Below are 17,896 nucleotides of genomic sequence, written 5' to 3' on the forward strand. Positions count from 1 at the left end.
AAAAAATAAACATTTGCAACTTTTGCATGATTATAAATGGAATGATAGCAAAACGTTGAATTTTATTTTTTATTTATTCCATTAATTTTAACGATTTAATGTAATTATTATTAAATTAGTAAAATTTTAAATCAGTTGAAATAATTAAATTATATAACCTTGAACATTATTATCATACCAAAAGTTATGTTAAGTCATTGATAATACTCGACTTATGTCATGATTAAATACTATTTTTAACATAAAATTCTCGACATAAATCCTGTTTCAAGTACACTCTTTTTTTATTACTGAGTACAAGTGTAACATACCAATTATTTTTGTTTATTTTGAAACTGATATCAAAATCTCAAGATAATAAATATCAGCTTTATTACATAAATCGAGTAAACACTTATTAAGAGACATCGTTAAAATATTATTTCATACGATTTATTTTATTGACGTTCCTAAAATGGCTAACAGCCGCTTAGATATCATAATATTTGGTGCTACTGGTTTTACGGGCTTGAGAACTATACCGGAATTAGTACGCATTGTAGATAAGGAAAAATTGAATTTAAAATGGGGTATTGCAGGAAGGTCATATGATAAATTAAAAAATAGTTTAAACCAAATAAAACAACGTACAGGTATTTATACAACTTACTGAAACAAAAATTAAATAATATATGAGTTTTCGATTTAGGTTTTTTCTTTAACGTTCCAATAATCATTAGTGACATAAACGATGAAAAATCGATAAGGGATATGACTTCACGAACTAAACTATTAATAGACACTGTAGGACCTTACAGAAATTATGGAGAAATTGTTGTTAAAGCATGTTTAGAAACTGGTACTCATTACTTAGATATTTCCGGTGAAGCATCTTTTCAAGAAGGAATGCAATTAAAGTACCATGAAGATGCTTTGAAAAAAGGAGTGTATTTAATAAGCAGTTGCGGAATTGGAAGTGTACCAACAGATCTTGGAGTTATTTTTCTACAAAATAATTTTAAAGGTAAGCATCTATTTGACACTAAAAATAGATACATAAATAACTTAATTAACGTAAACATAGGAAAATTTCTTTCATTTATTACCAACGTAAAAACATTTTACTAATAATAAATATACAATGAAAAGAAATTAATATGATGACTGCATCTGTTTTTCATTTAAAATGTTTTCAATGATTGGAACTTTGTCTGTCATTAATTAAATGTTTTTATCATGTCTTTGTAAATTCAAATTCAAGTCATTTAAATGCGAAAGCATTCTTTATCAGCTAAGGCTCGTTACTACCATCTTCTGGTTAAGCTATCTAAGGGATTATTACTATGGTTACGGCTATTTCACGCGCTCTGATTAGCTAGTAGATGGGTTTATCTATAAGATAATTTTAACTAAAAGATGGTAGTAATGGACCTAAGGCCTACTTTTACCATCCTTCTGATAAACTATCTAGAGGATAGTTGCCATGGTTACGGAGGTTTTAAGCGGTCTTAGGCTCGTTACTACCATCTTCTAGTTAAGCTATCTAAGGGATTATTACTATGGTTACGGCTATTTCACGCGCTCTGATTGGCTAGCAGATGGGTTTATCTATAAGATAAATTTAACTAAAAGATGGTAGTAATGGACCTTATTGGCTAAGAGCTGGATTTATCTATCGGATAAATTTATCAAGAGGTGGTAAAAGTGGGCCTAAGTAAACCAACAACAACATACTCTGTATTCTGTAAAAACGATGAGAATGACGTTTGCTTATCCTAGAAAGATATTATTAATTTATCTCGCAATTCCAATACCCGTGGAATAAATCTGTGTGGAAAAAAAAAAGATTTTTTATTTTCGCCTATTTCATCGCATAGTTTAGCAAACGGTCTGTTCTGTAACGGTCGGCTTTTAATAAATTTGACCATCTTTACAACTTCACAAAGAATTTCTTTTGAGATTTTCCGGCATATTATTTGCGACTAGAGCATGTCTGTAGACGATCTTTTAATATTTTGATTAATCCACAGTTCTTTCCTGTTATCGCCTTTCCACCATCACTACATACTGCAATACATTTTGACCAATCTATGTTCGTATAATTTTTAATATCATCATAAAAAACATAACTTACCATAAGTCTCAATGGATTACTGCTGGTATTACGATATCTTGTCAAAAGAAGAAGATATTACACAAAAAAACCATAGAAGCATTATTGGATATAACATATTATAAGAGCTATTGTAAGGTTCTGAAAGAAGTAATAAAGGTGGCGAAGCAACAGTACAACTCAAAAAGTATACAAAATGCAAATAATAAAATGAGGCTGCGTGGAATATAATTCGACCGAAGAAGGGGATTGGAAACAATACAGTAGAAAATATGAGAAATTATGGGGAAACTAAGAAAGAAACATTAAACAGATTTAATGAATACTTCGCAAACGTGTGCGACTGGAAACAGCCAGAAATGCATAATAAACAACACAGCAAAAGATTGTGTTTAAAGACAATAATTCTACGTCTGGTTACACAGACTGAAATTTTTAACACAATAATGTCGTTGAATAATACAAATGCAGTGGACCCAGATGAAATTCCGGCCAAACTAATAATAGGCGTTGCAGATATTATTATTAGTGGACCTCTTATGCACATATATTATGTAATGTAAGCATGGAACTTGGCAAGTATCCAGATCAATGGAAAAAAGCTATAGTCATGCTTCCATTCAAAAAAGGATGTCACACCCAATTTATGACTACAGACCTATTACATTGATATCCAATGTTTCTAAAGTTTTTGAGAAAATCATTTCCAGCAGAATTGTTACCTTTCTAGAATGAAATAATATTCTCACAGAAAAACAAAATGCATACTTAAAAGGACGCAATACAGAACGATGCATCTATCAAATGACATCAGAAATAATAAAGAATTTAAATGAGAACGACAAGAGAGTGGCTGGTTTGTATTTTGATTTATCAAAGGCATTTGATTCTCTAGAGACGAGTATACTAATGGAAAAATTATGGAATATGGGTGTAAAAGGAAAACTTCAATGTGTAATTAATTATTATCTGGTCGTCAGAAAACAATGCGTTAAAATGAGAGGAAACGATGGTACAAACGAGGTATACCGCAGGGATCAATCTTGGGTCCAATACTTTTTGTAATGTATGTACGTGAACTCCTTGCCTGAAGAAATTCATCAACCGGTAGTATTGTATGAGGACGACACCTCTGTGATATGTTAAGGATATGCAAATCTTGAGGACAAGATCGTTAATACCATAGAGTGTTGGTAGGAGAGAAATGGTTTGGTGCAAATAATTTTAGACTAAATACGAGCAAAACCGAAATACCATAACGAATTCAGGTGATGGGATTATGGTAAGGTATGCAAGCGAACAGTTGGTGTCCACCCACACTGACAAATTCCTTGGTGTGATAATGGATAGTAACCTTCAATGAAAGCAACACATCGAATATTTGGTTGCTAAGATGACCAAATATGTTTACCTTATCCAGCAAGTTAAAGCTAGATCATCCACTGGTGCAGCTTTACTCACTTATTACGGAACAGTGTATCCGTTACTAAGATATGGTGGCATCTTCTGGGGCTTTTCCTCGGCCGTGAATAGAGTATTCCTACTACAAAAGAGATGCTTTAGATCTATCTACGAATTAAAGAGACTAGATTCTTGCAAAGAATATTTTAAGAGAAATCGAATACTTACTTTAACTAACATTTCCATTTACAGTATTACCAACAAATGCAAAGAACTCTCGAATATTTCACAAGAAATAAAAATCTGCTAAATCTACGCATAACAATGTTCACTCGAATTCAAAAACTTAATAATAAGCATTTTATTGTTTTTTAATATTCACAATTTTCCCTTTAATACATTCTAATCTATATTATTAATATATTATTTTCACCCTCTACCCTCTTATTCCATTTCCACACCCTCGGCTCCACGGCCCAATCATCCCCTCATCCATCCCTTTGTCCCCTCATCCCCACAACCATTCTCATCCATCGTTTCCCCTCTCCCCCCTCTCCTAAGATCTGCCCTCGGTCCAACTCCTCCTCCCTCAACTCACTGCACCCATTCAACATATGTTCCAACGTTTCCCATTCCTCTCTGCATAGCCTACACCACCTCTCGTCATCGGACATCCAGTATCTGTTAGCTCTCTCCTCGTTTCCACAACGGAACCTAGCCACCAACTTCTTCCCTTCCTCATCTCCTTCCAATAACAAGTATCTAAGCAGCCCCTCCGTAATTATGTGTCTGTACCTTTCGTTATACCTTCCCTCTTTTATTTGTGTCCTTCTTTCCTGTCTCTGCACATCTCGGTCCCTATCTCTCAACTCCCTCCACATCTCCCTACCCACCCTTCGTCTACTATTTATCTCAGTTACCGAGTAGCCCGCTCGTCTATAATAATTCTCTCTGTCTCCTTTCCCATATCTGATCTTTCCCTATCTAATTTCCCTCCAACACTCCCCCAAGATCCCGCAGTTTGGCCTCCCTTCTATTCTTTCTTCATATTTCAGTGCCCTCCTGCCCGCCTCCACTCTGACCTTATCCACCTTTACATCTTCCCTCACTATATACCCCGGTGTTTCTCTCGCCACCCCAAGCACCCATCTCCAGTATCTAGTTTGCACGTCCTCCAGCATTGCCTGCTCTCTCCATCCCCATACCTCTGACCCATATATCATCACACTGCTAACCAGACCTTCAAACATAATCTTCCTCGCTGCCTCATTCCTTCCAAAGACTCTCTTCCCCCAACCCCATACTTGTCCCATAACCTTATTTGCCATAGCTATCACATGCGACCCCTCCCTGTTGTCCTCCCTAAACACATACCCCAAGTAAGTATACTCCCTAACCTCCTCGATCTCTTTTCCCTCCCATCTCCAGTTTTCTGTTCTTTTTCTCCCACCCTTACAAAACTTCATCATCCTTGTCTTCCCCACATTCACTTCCAGCCCCTTCCCCCTACAATATCTTTCCAATGTCTTTACCATATTCTTCATCTCCGCCGCTTCTCTCGCCATGATCACGATGTCATCCGCGTATGCTAACATATGCACCTTTCTACCTCCCACCACCAACCCTCCCATTTGCCCCTTCCCCAATCTATCGTCCAGGTCCGCCGTATACAGTGCAAACAGACTTGGGCTCAGCGGACATCCCTGCCTCAGTCCCTTCGTCGTCCAAAACACTTCACTCAGCTTATCTCCCACTCTTATACTAGCCATAGTCTCCATGTATAAAAACATGTGATGTACCAATCGGCCAGAATATATAATCATCTTTCGAATGATTTAAAATCTTTAACAACACCTTAAAGATAAAATTAGAACGATATTTGGAAGAAAACTCTTACTACGAACTAAATGAGTACTTTCAGGATGAAAAGTTGAGCAATTGAATTTTTAATTGGTATTAAGGCGAAAACAATGTATATAATATATCTTTCTTTTGAATATCTTCTTTTGTCAACTTGTACTATGCTATAATAGTGTGGCGATTTTGTATCAATAAAATACTATTATTATTACAGAGCTAGACAAACTAGTATCAAAGAGAATATTGATGAACTATTGATGGTGTTCAAGCGCTCATTATACTGGATAAGACCCAACGTGTCATAAAACAACTTTGATGAAGCTGCTTCCGAATAGTTAGCTTTCATTATAATAAAATGCAGAATAGTAAAATCCTCCAAAAGATTCTTCTGCCCAATAAGAACAATAAAAAGGAAATCCCTCCGTGATCTTAACGAATACCTTCGGTATTTGTATAGCCCATATAAAAATCAACATTTCCTTAAATCCGAAACATTAGTCAACATACTACTACCAATTGACTTATCAATTATACTGTCCCTATTGGTATATATATATTTATATATTTATAACAAACCAACTCCGAATTTTCAACACACTATAAGTAAGTTCAGATGAATTCCAATGACAAGCTTATACTTTAATCCAAATCATTTGATAGTACAAAGACAACATAACACCAATAGGTCTCTAGTTATTCAACTGATTTTACAATGTTCGTAATCATCAAATCCTCTCCACAAGAAACAAGAAGGTGACGAAACTACGTATCTAACATCTGCTTCTTTTTAGAAAGTGTAAAATTCTTCTTTACTTCAAAAAGTATGCAATTATATTCTTCGCATCAGCAACTGTTATGTCAACAAAAGAACGATTCCTATTTCAAGTGTTGCGCATTAATTATAAAAACTTATTCCAAACAGTCTTGGTTTTTTAACAATAAAGGTTTCTGTTACTACAAGTTCTATCTAAATAACATTGTTGCTGTTACACTGTGATTTATCTCCAACAAACAAAGAGATCTACCCCTCCTGAATGTCGAAATTAATTTACTATTAATTTCTTGTGGCAAAAATAACTAACACTATGGAAACGAGATTGGCTACGTTTTCCATCTTCCTTTCTTGATACTTTTTCAAACCCTTGTTTATTTATTTCTTTTGTATACTAGGTACATTAAACTCGGTTGAAACTTATACTTCATTACGAGAAGAAGGTGGTCCATATACAGATCCAATGGGTCATACCGGTACTTGGGAGTCGATTATATTATGTTTAGCATATCCTTTTGAACAATATAAGGTTCGTTCAAAGTTATTTAAAATAATGCCAAAGGCTGAAGTTACACCAAAACTTGCAAAGTAAGTTTGGTCAATTTGCAGATTTTCTTAAGATAATTTCACATAATTTGATTTATAGCAAATTTATACATAAATGTCGAGTTACAAAAAAATGGGCTCTACCATTACCCGAACCTGATAAAGCAACAATAACCAGAAGCCAAAAATATTTATATCAATTATACAATCAACGACCAGTTCAAGTTGAAAACTACATTGAAGTGAATCATTTCTTATATGTACCAATTATGATGATCATTGGATTTTTGATTGTGTTTTTCTCACAATTTTCATTTACAAGGAATTTATTAATTAAGGTTATATTTATTAATTATTTTTATGTTCATAAAATGTGGAATAATCAAGAACAATTTATATTTTAGTACCCAAAATTATTTTCGTTTGGTTTATTTGGTCATGAAGGGCCGTCTGAAGAAAGACAAAACAATTTAATTTATGAAACTACTCTTTGCGGGGAAGGTTGGCCGGGGAAATTATCTGAACCAACTGATAAGTTTACCACAAAACCAACCAAAAAAATTGTTGGAAAAGTAATCGGGAGAAATCCTGCCTATGGAGCAACTTGTATAGCTTTAGCTGCGTGTGCCATTACGTTGTTAGTTGAAAAAGATAAAATGCCCAATAAGTAAGTAACTTTCACTGTTACTCCGGTATTAACTCTTTGAATATACTTTATCTTACAGTGGTGGTTGTTATCCTCCAGGGGCTGCGTTTGCTAAAACATCTTTAATTGAAAGATTACAGAGATACAATTTTAAGTTTGAGTTAGTTTCTAATTAATTCTAGATTTATACAATTAATTTCTTGTTTTATCATCGTGGAGTAAATATAAACGCTTTTTTATCCATTTTATACATTCGTATTTTATTTTTTCTGTATACTGCTTTAGATTGACCCATTTTAGAAATTATTTCCTCATTGCTATCCCCCTTGTCTGTAATTTGCACTTCCAAGTATCTATTCATCTATGGCTCTAACGCCCGTATCGAGCCTTGGCTTCCCTCAGCCTCTGCCTCCATTCATGCCTGTCATGACTCTCTCCTCCAACTCCTACTCCCTACCATCTCCCTAGCGTCCTGGTCGACTGCTTCCTCCCATCTCAATCTCGGCCGCTGCCTCGGTCTCACTCCCTGCATTCTTCTACCGATCAGTCATCTCGGTACTCTGTCTTCTCCCATTCTGATCACGTGGCCAGCCCATCTTAGGCGTTGGAGTCTGACGAACTGTGCCAGTGGCGGGTCTGTATCCTCAAACAACTCGCGGTTGTATCTTAATCTCTATCCATCCTCCTCCCGAACTGGTTCAAATATTCTCCTCACGATCCTTCTCTCGAAGACATTCGCCGACTTTTGCGTCAGCGTCCATGCCTCACTCCCATAGCTTACAATCGGTCTAATGATTGTTTTGTATATACACCGTTTAGTTTCTTGGTAGATATGCCTAGATGTGAATATGGGGGTCAAAGCAGAATACGCTCTATTGGCCAGGACTGATCTCTTCCTGACTTCTCCTTCCTCTGTACCCCGCCCAGATAATTTTACCCCATGGTATATAAAGTGAGGCTTCTATGTTATCATTTATCGCTGTCTCGATACTGATGTTAGTCCTCGTCTGTAGTAGTAACTTTGCCTTCTTCATGTTGACCCTAAGCCCCACCGCTTCAACACCATTCCTCAGCTTTCCATGTATCTATAGGATAATATATTTTTAATAGTGTTGCCCTCTAGAGGCAAATCTTCAGTAATATCAGGCTTGTCGATAATAACTGAAAATATTTTAGTCATTTTAGACACTCTGATTAGCAATTCAAAATAACATTAAGGGATAAACATTTAATTTACTAATAACATTCTTCAAGGAATATAGTAGAAGCTTTGAATCCGTTAAATGGATTGGTTATAATAATATAAAAATATAATTTCGTGTTATATGACAAAAAACAGAGGTAATTTAAATCTATTAGCTTTGTTTTCAAAATAGTTTCGAATACAACACTACGTACTACAAAATTACTATCAACAAGGTATTTCCAGATGTTAGATATCCACTACCATGTGAAGAGGATATTTTTCTACAGTTTATTTATGTAATGCTAACAATCAATTATGTTTGGATGAGCAATCATCAAAGCTGTTATCGTGGTCTACGCTAGATGTTTAAAATAAATCGTTTCGTAAATTTCAAAGAACGTTGGATTAAACTCTTCCAGGATTTGATGGTGTAGCAAATTTTGTAGATTTCAATCTCTTAACAGGTAATACAAGGAAAGAATGCGAACAAAACTTACAAACCTCTTCCTTCGTTTCTACTTTCGACTAGGGACAATTCCCTGTTTGTCAAAACTCGTGCTTTGGGTTTTAGTTCCAAAAACGAAGAGGTTCAGCTCTGAGCTTGAGCCCTTAAGAGATAATATGTTAGGTAAGATTCACTTAATGACGATAACATAAAATCATAGTTCTTTCGAAAAAGAAAAAGAAATCCTGTGTAAGGAAGATTGTTTACTATCAAGTTAAAAAGTGGTTCGGTTATGACTTGTGATTATAGGCAGATTAGGAAAGTGACCGAGGTTGAAGCAAAAATTATTGCAATTAGGCATTAGGTTCAGATCAGTTCATGAGTTCATCTATTGCGTAGCAACTTGATGGCGAGGGCTTCATTAAAATCGGATCTGTGGAACTTAGGCACCTTTTGCCACCGTATCACAGTACTGTCGAACCCTTCAAAGAATACCTCAACATACCATACCATCTCATCACAATGAATAAAGATCACAATGTACAGTGATGTGCAAAAGATGACCTAATGCAACCTACATCATAGCAATTGACATTTCTGCAACTGTCATTATCGACTTAGTTATGATGAAAAACAGTATTACACTGATCCAAGAAACTCATGAATTTAATCAGGTTGTGATGTCTCCGCTTAGTGACCACTTTTTGGCCTGCAGGAACCTGCCTTGAGAATATTCATGATTTTCAATTAGACAATCTTCTCTGTCCGGTTGACTTGAGAGCACTTAATACATAGGATAGGTAAACTTAGAGCTAACGATAACTTTGTCACTTTATTTATCGCCTCATTGAAACCAATTTCATAACATTTGGCTGTGAGGTTGATTTGGCCGTCTTTATTAAAGATGTTGTAAAACTGTTGTGATACACAAATCCCCACGTTCAACCTTAGAAAATTGGAAATTATTGTATATATACGTTTGTAATATTGACAATTTCAGAATGTCATTCACTGGATTTACACGGAGTTAATTTAATCTATGGTCATATATCAGGAGCATTTTTATATGCCAAAATGCCTTAGTAAGTCGCCATCAAACTTATCGCTTCAAAATCAAACAAAATAAGTTTTTTGTAATGCATACTGACAGCAGACAGTGGGACCTGTTTTAATTCTGAATAGGGAAGCAGTCAATGGGGATGACAGGATGATTCAGAAAGTAACTATACGTAATTGTGTTAGACTCCAGTGGATTTAAAAACACTCAACCTGTTCGGATAACAGGCACATCGATAGTGAGGTAAACAAGCCTCTCTAAAACTTAAAGGTTATCCATAACCCGTTGTACCGTTTTAAGGAAAGGATAAAGAAACGATTGAGCACATCTTGCGTCTCTAGGGGTGCGTGCCAGTTCAATGCCAAGTAACGTCCAGCGTTTCATGCCATTTTGGAATTTTCAATGAATTTCAAAAGCGTAACGACGTTGCCTGTGTGTTAATTCTGAAAGCACTCTAGCGATAAACAATATTCGGGGATGATTGTATATCATACAATGGTGGTATAGCATTCTTCTCACCATGGTAATTTGTTCGCACAGTATCTTCTGTGTGCAGTTCAGTTTCTTAAGGTTTAAATAATGGAATTTGCGTCACGGAATTGTCCCCAAGAAAGAGATTAAAAAAGAAACAAACATATCTTACGATTGAATGGAGATTGATTATGAGGTGTCTTGGAACATTTCATCCAGGATGTGCAATCGCAGACCTTTGTGTAATTTATAAAGCATAAATAAGTAGACAAGTTAAATTCTCTAGCCTTTTCTATGATTTTGTCTTATGTTCTATATTTGATCTCGCGTTCCACGCCCTGGCATAAAGTCCGCTTGTTCCGATGGTAGTTGTACCAACATGTAGGGCTGTACTATTAATTGTTTGATAATTGTCACATACCTCTATAGAACCTTTTTTTGTGGAGCGGGGTATACATCGATTTAGTTCAGTCCTCGGACCGTCCACCCTGATCCCAAATCAGTTGACATATTCTGTGCATAACATCGATTACACGACGCACGACGTTATCTTAGCCTGGTGATTTGCTGGGTTTTAATTTTCTGTGCGCAGCACTTACTTCCTCTCTCACAACTGGGTCACCTTTCTTTGACCTGAGATTTGTCAGTCAAATACATACCATCTGCGGATATTATTGCTCGCTTTTTCGGAATGAAGCTGCGCGTTATGTCTAATTTTCTTGATCATATCACGGGTTTCGTTTTGTATGTGTGTGTTGTTCTATTTCGAGTCATACATATAGTTCATTTTTATTCTATAATACCTGTCAAATTGTTGTAAAGTTGGCAAAATTAACAGGGAGTTGTGCAGGAAGTTTTGTTTTATCATGTTTTGAAATAGATATGTCACACTGACGTTTGAGCTCTAGTTATTCAAAAAGAAAAGGGGCATAAAAAATGTTGTGGAGTGATTATTTGCCATTTATTTACCTAGAAAAGGTGTTTTGTTCTATTTAATTACTTTGCAGCACGTTTTTACAATAAATATGTACTTCGTTGAAATCGTATTCATCTAAAAATTTATTAGTATTTTAACCTCAACTATTTAGTTACTGAAAATATTACTAAAAATCAGGAAAACCACATACATTTTATAAGGGTCCTAGATAATACCAACAGAAACCCTAAAAAATTTACATTGACAAGTATTATAGAAAAAAAATGAACTAAATGTAATGTTGTGCTACGTGTTTCATTTTATCGTCATTATTTCGCAAACCCTTGACTTTTAGTTGCTTGCTTCGTTCCACTTTATCCCAAGTATTTAAAAATATCCAGGCCTTTCATTGTTTCGTCACCTTGTCTCCTTCTTGTAGTACAGCATCAGATAGCGCCATTTTTGTTTGTTTGTGATTGAGTTAATTTTAGCTTAGATTTCTTCATTAGCTTTTGCCTTGAAGATTTTTGGAACACCAAAGGTTTTCGAATGGTTTGTTTGGTTTTTTTTTCTAAATTTGATTTGTAGTTGTACCGCGAGAAACTGATTGCAGTTTGCCAAGAAGTGTTGGTACGTTGTTAATAGAGGTCTTCCATCTCGATTTAACTAGGATATAGTCGAGTTGATTTGCATACCGACCACCTAGGGATGTCCATGTGTAAAGTCTCCTCAGATGGTGTTGAAAGCCTGTGTTTGTGATGAAGAAGTAGTTTCGTATGCAGAACTGCAGTAGGCGTTTTATCCTTGCGTTTCTGTCACCCAAACCAAAGTTGCCAATTTCTGCAGAACGTTGGGGTCGTTTCCTATTTTGGCGTTGAAATCGCCAATTATCATCATGATTTGTCGTCTATTAGGGAGAGTGTGTAATGGTTGTTCCAGTTAGGAAGTAAACTTGTATTATATTCAGTTTAATCGGATAGGCCTACAACCTTATAAGAATTATCCTGTCATTGATGGCTTTATTTCTCTTATTGCCTGTTTTTTATTCACTACTTTTAAGAAATAACTGTCGCGTCATCTTTTCTCTTAAACATTCTTCACATAAATCTGAACAGTTACAATTTGTAATATTAATCTGTTCAGGATATAATAGCTGTAATTTCTTTATATCAGTTAAATTTCGGTGGGCTAAAACCTTATGTCAATCATGTACGCATCTTTTAATTATTGGCAATGATATTTTATATGTTTTTTTCACCAAAATCTAACACAAATAGTTTACCTAACTTATTAAATTTCATTATTATATTATCCTTACATTTAACAAAACCTCCCTTTTCATTAAATATAACTTCTAACCCTTTACTTACCAGATTACTAACTGAAATTAAATTGCTATCTAAATTCGGTACATATAAAACATTGTTTAACTTTATAACCATATTACTACTATAATTAGCAATGCTAATGATAACCTGATGGACTTTCTTGAATAATTAAACGACTTTATGGCTTTTGCGGGAATTTTATTTTTGCCAATTTTAAAGCAGAATCTTGTACATCTTGTATATGACAAAATCATAAACAACAACAACTTTTCTATATCACTATGCTTACAACATGTAAATTGTCAACACGTAAAGTGATCTAAATATTTATTATAAAATAAACGTTGATCAAAATAATTATCAACTACATTATTCTAACATTATTTACCCAAAATACCAATTTTTAAAAATATTGTATTTTTCAAAATAATTCTTAACCTATATAAATAAATCAAAATATCAAATAAATTATCTTAAGCCCAATCTTCGCTTTTATCAATGTTTATATAACATGAAGCAATTCTGGTGACCGTCCTCGATAACGTGAATGTATGGTCAAGAACGCCCACTTTAGAAGAAATTATGTGGTAACAGGCCAGTGATTACAACAGTCTTAACCAACAGTAAACAATTTTGTTCGTTGAACACACTAGGTGAGTGATCTCGTCGATTATTGTTAATTAAATCAAATTTGCTAGAAGCAATTAATTGAACTAAGTTCAGATATTCTTTTCTTCAATTATACTTATAAAAAAAACATCGTCTATAAAAACGGCGCTATCGAGGTCATATTGAATTATTGCGAGGTTGTGATTGACTATGTTGAACATATTATGGCCAATCGATTAGACATCGTAATATTCGGGGTTACCGGCTTTACTGGGCTTAGAACCATTCCATATATTAAAAATATTATAAAACAACATCGTTTATCACTAACATGGGGAGTTGCTGGAAGGTCAAAAAATAAAATTACACGAATCTTAAAGGAATTTGGAAAAAAAATGGGTAAGTGAGAAATAATTTTGCTTAAATTTTGTAGTCAAATTTCACCTTAAAACTAAAGCAGCCAATTTTATACAAATCAAAGATTATTATTAAATTATTTTTAATTAGGTGATAATTACGATAATGTTCCGATTATAATCGCGGATGTAAACGATGAAATCTCTTTAAATCAGATGACTTCTCAAGCAAGGATTATCATAAACGCTTGTGGACCTTATCATCTTTATGGGGAACAAGTTATTAAATCTTGCTTGAAAACTGGTACTCACCATGTAGATGTTAGTATAGAGGCAATTTTTATTGAAAAAATGCAATTATTGTACCATGAGGAAGCAAAAGCGAAAGGAATTTATATTGTAAGTACTTGCGGAATGGATAGTATTCCAAATGAAATGGGAATTGTTTATTTAAAGAATAATTTTGAAGGTATTGAAAAAATATATTTGAATCATAAAATTACATTCTTAATGTTTGTAGGAACATTACATTCTGTTGAAACATATCTATATCCAACCATAACAGATTTACACCTAGGAGGACCAAGCGTGAACGCTGGTACATATAATTCGGCCATATACATTGCATCGAATTTATTTGAACTTTTTTCCCAGCGAAAATTGCTGTTTAAAACAAAACTACCTTTGATTCAACCAAAACTTAAAATGTATGTTTGAAAAACGATGCGAGTATGCGTAAATTTAATTTTTCTTCAATTTATAGAAAATTAATACATAAAAGCGATGTGATAAATCGTTGGTGTATATTCGTACCAGAACCAGATCCTGCAATAATAAAAAGATCTCAACATTATAATTATGAGATATACAACGAACGTCCAATTCAAGTTAATTGTTATGCTGGATTTGGTTCGTTATTTTATATGATATTAGGGTTTATTTATGCGTTTTGGATAGTATTGTTTAGTCAGTTCGCATTCACCCGAGATTTGTTGTTAAAAGTAAGTTGATAAATTGCTGAAAATGTGTTCTAGTTTCATTTTGATTTGTAGTATCCAAGTTTATTCTCTTACGGAGTAATTAGTCCTGAAGGACCATCTGAAGAACGTCAAGAAGCTACTATTTACAATTTAAAATTACATGGTAAAGGTTGGTCGGAAAAGTTAAACGATCCTCTTTTTCAACCTCATTCTCTACCAAACAAAGAAATGATTGTTAAAATATCGGGAAGAAACCCCGGATATGGAGTGACGTGTGCAGCTTTTGCTCTTTCAGCTATAATGATTCTTACTAAAGGTGACAAAATGCCTGATAAGTAAGGATTTGAGTATTTGTATACAGTAGAACGTCAAAAATCTGAACGCGTTTAATAAGTTAAAAAATCCATCTTATGTCAGTGTTAGGTTGTTCTTTAACGTTAACTTAATTAAATTTGTATTATGTCATCATTTTCAACAGCATTTTGAAAAGAATATACACATTTCTTACGATTGAATGTAAAGTGGAGATCTTGAGTGGAGAAGGGTGAAATTGAATCACCCTTCAAAACACCAAGCAAAAATGTGAGAAGTGGGAAAGGCTACATAACACAACTTCAATATCTTCTACAATATCGAACATCAAAAAGAAGAAAGGCGACATTTTAAATTTTTCATGCAAGGTACATTTCGATGATGGATCCAAACGAAAGAAAACAACAAGGGCTAAAAAAGACAAATCGGAAGACGTTGCCGTGTAATTATAGTTTACGAAGAGACGTAGATTAGGTAACATGGGTTTAGCTACATCCTTGATATGTGAAAGAGCCCTTTAATTGAACAATTAGGTGGCCTTACAGACTTTAACGCCAGTACACGATGGCAAAGAAAATTTAAAATTAAGATAAGGCATAATGAAACTAAACAAGGGGAGGGTTTATCTTCAGCCTTCGTTAGCTTGTCACCGAAAATGAGCTGCTCCAGGTTTTAAAGTAAGTAAGAAGCGAATTATATCAATGACTTATACAAACGCTAATGATGGCCATTACCTCTATTTGCCATTAAAAAAAGTAAGAAGCCAAAGTGTTTCAAAAATGTAATCCAGCTTCTAGACACTTATAGAGCACAGAAAAGTGCTTGGCTGAATAGCGACATTTTACTACAAAAATCATGAACAACAAACAAAACATGAACATGCCAAATGTGAAAAATTTTCGTAAGGAAAAAAAATTGTAGACCAAGCGCCAAGGCACCAGTTTGTTGAAGTGCTAAATCCTATTGATGAGGGTACCTACCAATTGCAAAGGTGTCTTTGAAAAACTAATGGGAATGTACTGAAAATGAACGCTACGTAGATTTCTTTTAACTAAAGATAATGCAGTTATCTTATCCTAAAAAAAGGATGAACAAGATTTGGTCTGACAACAAAGCAATTGGAAAATAGGATCATGAAATTATTTTCATGATCAGAAGCGAAGGAGAGATAATCTGATGCTGCGACAGATCTGCGGAATAGTTGGATATGGACTAAAATGATCTGGGCTATGAATTGCTCGATGATAACGATATTGTTACTTCAGTTAAAGTGTGTAGAGACCAAGATGGCAGTGAAAGAGAAGAGGATCAGTGGATGCGGCAACTTCTAGACACAGAGCTCAGCCGCTATATAATGAAGTCCAACTTTTGTTATTAAAAGTAAATGAAGTACTTAGCAGACAACGCTCACTCAACATGATTTTCTTAAATGAGTTTAAATAATTATGTAATAGTGTTTTTAATGTATGTATTGTTAAATATAACAATTTGAAAATTCGAACAATTAGATAATCCGAACTACCTATGGTCCTAAATAGTTCAGATTTTTAAAGTTCTACTGTACTTCAACAATTATCAGCTCATATTAATTTGTTTTTATTATAGGGGAGGAGTTTATCCACCTGGAGCAGCATTTCGTAACACATCAATTATTGAAAAATTACAAGAAAACGGTGTTAAATTCGAAATTCTACATAAAAATTAATTCAAACAAGCAAAAATAACTTGAATTAACGTATTTAAAAATAGAGGAATTGGTAACATTTTCAGATCCTAAAATTGTTTAATTTTTGCAATAATTAGTATTAAAACCCAAAATCCCTTCTATAAAAGCTTTGGTGACGTTTACGAAGTATCAAGAAGACACAAACGTGCATCGTTCGGATCTCTTCTTATAGCGCATAAGATTCTCGTGGCATCTCGCTCATGCACCTTTTATTAATTTTTATTTCAACTGACTGCGTGCGAAACATTATTAGTTCATTATTATAGTTCATTATTCTTTTTTTTGGAATAACTAAAGCCCAGTGTGAAAAATAAAAATTACAGAAGTCTTCAGTTTTGGTAAACTAATCTATTTTATTTACCATTATTCAATAAATTACCTGCTATAGATATGTGAGGAATAAACACGTAAGAAACGAGTTTAGAACGGTATTGGACGACTTTAAACAGTTCCCGTGCGGTTATTATAAACATTTCAAAAAAAATGTATTAGAAAAATCGCTTCAGAATAATGTATCCTTCAACCGTATAATGCTCTAACCCGGATGATATGGGACATTCTGTATACAGGGTGTGTCAAATGTTTGGAATATAGCCAATAACTTCGCCATTTGCGGTTTTAAAGAAAAATGTTTCAAATAAAAATTTTATTTTTTTAATTGTGACGCATTTTTGGCGATATTTGCTTGTTTATATTGTTTTTTGTGTCAAGTGTCAATTTGGCGCCTACTTTGTAATTTGCTGATTTAATATTTTCAGAGAACGCATTTTTCTCGATTTTTTTTCTTATACAACCATATAATTTGAAATGTTCACCGCGTAGAGGGATTTATCCTCTATCTAAATATGAAAAAAATCATATGCATCCCATTTAAAATAACAATGTTGGTTGACATAGCAACGAAACAAAAACAATACAAACAGCAAATATCGCCAAAAATGCGCCACACTTAATAAAGAAACTTGTATTTGAATCATTTCTCTTTAAAACCACAAATGGCGAAGTTATTGGCTATATTCCAGACATTTGACACACTCTGTATACAGATTGGTCCGTTACTAATGGGACACAGAGCAACAGTGAATTCCTTACATTAAATTATTACGATTTAACCCAATTTATGTTAGTCCAATTGTTATTAATAACGAAGATACAGATGGTTAAAGTTAATACTTTATTTTCGTTGTTCTTTA

At 34.1% G+C, this 17,896-nt stretch overlaps 2 protein-coding genes across 3 annotated transcripts; both read left to right on the plus strand.

Annotated features, from left to right (window-relative positions):
- The first annotated feature begins 364 nt into the window (after positions 1-364).
- LOC111419499 (saccharopine dehydrogenase-like oxidoreductase) lies at positions 365-7,565 on the plus strand. Its single transcript, XM_023052314.2, has 6 exons — positions 365-632; positions 689-1,003; positions 6,524-6,713; positions 6,772-7,009; positions 7,076-7,338; positions 7,397-7,565. Exons 1-6 carry the CDS (start codon positions 455-457, stop codon positions 7,491-7,493), a joined length of 1,281 nt encoding a protein of 426 aa, XP_022908082.2. The 5' UTR covers positions 365-454; the 3' UTR covers positions 7,494-7,565.
- Positions 7,566-13,269: 5,704 nt separating this feature from the next.
- Positions 13,270-17,046, plus strand: LOC111419495 (saccharopine dehydrogenase-like oxidoreductase). Of its 2 annotated transcripts, XM_023052310.2 has the most exons (7): positions 13,270-13,373; positions 13,527-13,728; positions 13,837-14,154; positions 14,206-14,392; positions 14,449-14,686; positions 14,738-15,000; positions 16,583-17,046. In XM_023052310.2, exons 2-7 carry the CDS (start codon positions 13,554-13,556, stop codon positions 16,680-16,682), a joined length of 1,281 nt encoding a protein of 426 aa, XP_022908078.2. In that variant the 5' UTR covers positions 13,270-13,373; positions 13,527-13,553; the 3' UTR covers positions 16,683-17,046. The 2 variants fall into 2 exon arrangements, with proteins under 2 accessions (XP_022908078.2, XP_022908077.2); XM_023052309.2 differs by lacking the exon at positions 13,270-13,373 and having other exon boundaries at positions 13,381-13,728.
- Positions 17,047-17,896: the final 850 nt, after the last annotated feature.

This window comes from Onthophagus taurus, chromosome 1 (assembly GCF_036711975.1).
Source record: "Onthophagus taurus isolate NC chromosome 1, IU_Otau_3.0, whole genome shotgun sequence".
Lineage (NCBI taxonomy): Eukaryota > Metazoa > Arthropoda > Insecta > Coleoptera > Scarabaeidae > Onthophagus > Onthophagus taurus.

Bases quoted from the DNA above. Each gene is read 5' to 3' on its own strand.
- LOC111419499 (XM_023052314.2), top strand. From the start codon at position 455: ATGGCTAACAGCCGCTTAGATATCATAATATTTGGTGCTACTGGTTTT. The intron at 1,004-6,523 runs GTAAGCATCTAT...TTTGTATACTAG, and splicing joins TCTACAAAATAATTTTAAAG to GTACATTAAACTCGGTTGAA. The intron at 7,010-7,075 runs GTTATATTTATT...TTTATATTTTAG, and splicing joins CAAGGAATTTATTAATTAAG to TACCCAAAATTATTTTCGTT.
- LOC111419495 (XM_023052310.2), top strand. From the start codon at position 13,554: ATGGCCAATCGATTAGACATCGTAATATTCGGGGTTACCGGCTTTACT. The intron at 14,687-14,737 runs GTAAGTTGATAA...TTTGATTTGTAG, and splicing joins CCCGAGATTTGTTGTTAAAA to TATCCAAGTTTATTCTCTTA. The intron at 15,001-16,582 runs GTAAGGATTTGA...TTTTTATTATAG, and splicing joins GGTGACAAAATGCCTGATAA to GGGAGGAGTTTATCCACCTG.